The sequence below is a fragment of the Priapulus caudatus genome, unplaced genomic scaffold (genome assembly GCF_000485595.1).
Source record: "Priapulus caudatus unplaced genomic scaffold, Priapulus_caudatus-5.0.1 Scaffold128, whole genome shotgun sequence".
Lineage (NCBI taxonomy): Eukaryota > Metazoa > Priapulida > Priapulimorpha > Priapulimorphida > Priapulidae > Priapulus > Priapulus caudatus.
The window spans coordinates 563,848-568,042 of record NW_014577189.1 but is presented as its reverse complement, the minus strand read 5'-3'; the positions used below and the strand labels follow the sequence as shown (position 1 = coordinate 568,042).

General features: G+C 41.9%; 1 protein-coding gene across 1 annotated transcript in view; it reads left to right on the top strand.

Moving 5' to 3' along the window:
- Positions 1-4,195, top strand: part of LOC106805811 (ankyrin-2-like) — an 8,754-nt gene that overhangs the window by 1,189 nt on the left and 3,370 nt on the right. Inside the window, exon 2 of the mRNA XM_014807551.1 lies at positions 3,353-3,467. Coding sequence (XP_014663037.1) covers positions 3,353-3,467 — 115 coding nt within the window. The remainder of the gene's footprint in view (positions 1-3,352; positions 3,468-4,195) is intronic.

The following is a 4,195-nucleotide window of genomic DNA, read 5'->3' as shown; positions in this document are numbered from 1 at the left end:
CGGACAAATGCGCGCGAATGCATCTCACCGGAGAACCGGTGAGATAGACATGCCGAAGTGATTCGACGCGTGTCACGTGGGACGATAGCGATCAGAGATATAAGAAGTTTTTATTCCTTCAATTTTTAGTTTTCTGCCACTTTTTTAGTCCTAATGTATTCTCCCTCCGTTTCCCCTGTCAATACCATCTTTCATTTCTTCTCCCGGTGCCTTCTCTATATTATCCTTGCCCTCGCTCATTTATTTCTCCAGCGATTTCTCTTCCATATTCTTGCTCCTCATGTGCCTGCCATCATTGATTCTCTTTAATTTTCCTACTTGCTTTCCTTCCCTCACTGTCTTCCCTTTCCATCGCACTCACTCATCTGTGACCATCTCTCATTCATCAATTCTTCTCGCATTTTTAGTCTCTCTCTCATCTCTCTCTCTCTCTCTCTCTCTCTCGCTCTCTTTCTTTCTCTCTCTCTCTCTCTCTCAGCTCTCCTCTCCTCTCTTCTCTCTCTCTCTCTCTCTCGGCTCTCTCTCTCTCTCTCTCTTCCCTCTCTCTCTCGCTGCTCTCTCTCTTGTTTTCGATCGTCTCTCTTCTCTCGCTCTCTCTCTCTCTCGTCTCTCCCATCTCCCATCTCTCTCCTTTCTCTCTTCTCTTCTCCTCGCTCTCTCTCTCTCTCCTCTCTTTCTCTCCCGCTCTCTTCTCTCTTCTCTCTCTCTTCCTCTCTCTATCCTGTATACCCATGAATTCCTCTCCTGGGGCGTCATCCCCTCTCTCTCCTCTTCTTTCCACCTCGTTAGTAGCTCGGCCTTCGGCGGTGCGTCCGCGAATAAGAGATGTAAGGACCGGAAAAGGGGCGGCCGGAGCGTGCCGAAATAAATGTCGAACGCGCAATGTCGAATAACTCTACTACTTCTGTCAGAGATATGATCGTCAAGAGCTTTGACGGCCCAGCGTCACTGATAGATAGATTCACATGCATTCCTCATTTAATGAGATGCGAAGTCTCCGCGTCTTCTTCTTCTTCTTTTCAGCCTATGTGAGCTTCTCCCTCTCTCACTCTCCCTTTTACTCTCGTTTACTCTGTGCGTGTATGTCTATCTATCTATCTGATCTTCTATCTATTATCTATTATTTATATATCGTGATCTATCTATCTATCTATCTATCTATCTATCTATCTACTATCTATCTATCTATCTATCTAGTCTATCCTTATTATCGCTATCTATTACTCATAGTGCAGTTAGTCTATCTGATCTATTAGTCTACTATCTATCTATTTATTTATCTAGCTATCTATCTATCTATCTATCCATCTATCTATCTACTCTACTCTATCTATCTATTTAATCTATTACTCGTATCTATCTACTACGGTGGGGGGCATGATGTCTATTTCTATTTTCTATCTAATCTATCTATCTTTCTATTTTCTATAGGTCTAAGTCATAGTAGAGACGAATTATTAGAGCAAACGACAATGACATTTGGACTCAATGGTATGTTCATAACTATGTATGACATTTCATGCACAAATGAGCCAGCGGCATACCATCCAGCAGCGGTGTTGGTCGTCGCTCGCTCGCAATATCGGTATCAGGCCCCCTCAGGCAGAAAGTCGAATGCCAGTCAGCGACCCGCTTTTGCAGGCGACATGTGAAAGAGGTCAGGCCGTTCAAAACGCGTACTGCCAGTGCAGTCGGCCTGCTGTTTCCTGACACTTTCTCTGCAAGATCGAGATATCGCCACACCCTTACACTCACCGTGCATGCTTCAGATGCTGTTATGTATTATGTTATGCTATGTTATTTATGTTATGTTTATGGCTATAGCTATGCCTATGTTATGTTATGTTATGTTATGTTATTTATGTTATGTTATGTTTATGTTATGTTATGTTAGTTATGGCTTATGTTATGCTATAGTTATGCTTATGCGTTTATGTTATTTTTATGATTTATGTTAATGTTATGCTATGTTTTATGTTATGTTTTTGTGTTATGCTTTATGTTTAGATTCAGACCTCACCCTCCACGCCTAGCTGAATTCTCACTTATAGGAAAACTTGTAGGAATTACCTTGCCTACTTTCCTTCCGGACTGAAGGAAAATTCACATGGTGCAAAATTCAAGTTATTCTCCACTGGATTGGGACGTCGATCAGATCACAAGCGCTGCCTCCAATCACAATCACAAGCCTGCCAATTCTGAAATGTTAGCCTATCAATAAGTTTTGAAGCCAGCATTTCGCTGTGACACAACACGCTCGTTAGTGCCGGACACACATTGCTCTAGTGACTGGTTCCACGCAAATGCAACATTTCAGACTATCTAGGATTGGAGCTGTCAATAGCATTCAGAAAAAACACGACAACTTTGTGAACGCTCTGAAGTTTGATACGTTTGATCGTTCAACGTTATCATCTTCAACACCTCCAAGCACGTGTGCCACACTGAAAAACAAAATTGTCGCCACACGCCAACAAAGAAATTACTACAATGTATACAGGATGATGAAGGACGTTTTCCATCTGCTTGACAGATAATAAGTAACCAAAGGCAATTGCCGCACCGCCGCGCCATCAGAACATCGATCTCTGTGATGGAAGATGTATTTCGCCGCATTGCTAAAACATGCCACTATGCGTATAAAGAAGATAACTGAACATAGAGCAGATAGCAGGCGTTAAAACAGTCACGCTTACGACTGCTTCAGTTTAGTTCAGCCAAGACACTCGGCCATCATTAGCCAGCCGCGCACCTCAATGATCGCTCTCCATCCCGTATCTATCCTGACATCTACGGCCTCTTTACATCTTAATTAGCGCTGAAATGCACAATACAGTTAATCTGTATCTGTATCTGTACTGTACTCGAACGCACGTCAAACTGACAATTATGCGACGGGCTTAGCTAGCGCGGGTGTGATTAGTTTGGTAAAAGGTAGATTAGTATGCCTTTCTGCCTGTGAAGTACATTAAAGCCTGAAGTATGTGGATGCCAGTCGTAGTTTATTGGTTTAGTCTGCTGTCCGTATAGGTTCGCAGGTTTCGAAAAGGTGGCAGTATGTACACTCGCATGTGTCGGTTTAGTTATAGTGTTATCATAGTTTACCCACTACTGCTGTAGCGACCTTTTCGAAAGCCTGCGAACCTATACGGACTAGACTAGACTAATAAACTAGACTGGCATCACATGACTTGCAGGCTTAATGTACTTCACAGGCTAAAAGGCTAACTACCTAGCTTTACCCAAGCTAAGTCACACCCCTGGCTAGCTATAGCCCGTCGCATAATAGTCAAGTTTGACTGCGTCGATGTACAGTACAGATACAGATACAGATGACTGATTGTCATTTCAGCGGCTAATTAAGATGAAGAGGCCCGTAGATGTTCAGGATAATAGAGGATGGAGAGCGATCCATGAGGCGGCGGCTGCTAATCATGGCGAGTGTCTGGCTGAACTACTGAAGCATCGTAAGTGTGACTGTTTTAACACCTCATCTGCTCTATGTTCAGTTCTTATTTACTGCATATGTGCATGTTTACATGCGCTAAGATACATCTTACATCACAAGATGGATTTTCTGATGGCCAGGTCGGCAAATTGCTGTGGTTACTTATCTATCTCAGAGATGGAAAACGTCTTCTATCCTGTATAATTGTAGTAATTTCATTTGTTGGCGTGTGGCGACAAATTTTTTTCAGTGTGGCAAGTGCTTGAGTGTTGAAACGTTGAACGTTCAAACGTTCAAACGTTCAAACGTTGTCGTGTTTTTCTGAATCTATTACAGCTCCAATCCCTAGATATCTGAAATTGTTGCATTTGCGTAGAACCAGTCAACAGAGCAATGTGTGTCGCACTACCGTGTGGTGTCACACGAAATCCTGCTTCAAAACTTCTTGATAGCTAACATTTAAGATTTCAGCTTGTGATTGATCGAAGTCATTCAGTGGAGAATGTGAATTTTCATGAGTACTTCCTCAAAGTTTACTATAAGTGAGAATTCACTAGGCGTGGAGGGTGGGTCACTCACTGGGTCTGAATCTAAACATAAAGCATAACACATAAAACATAACATAAACATAACATAACATAAAATAACATAACATGTAACATAACATAACATAACATAACATAACATAACATAACATAACATAACATAACATAACATAACATAACATAACATAACATAACATAACAT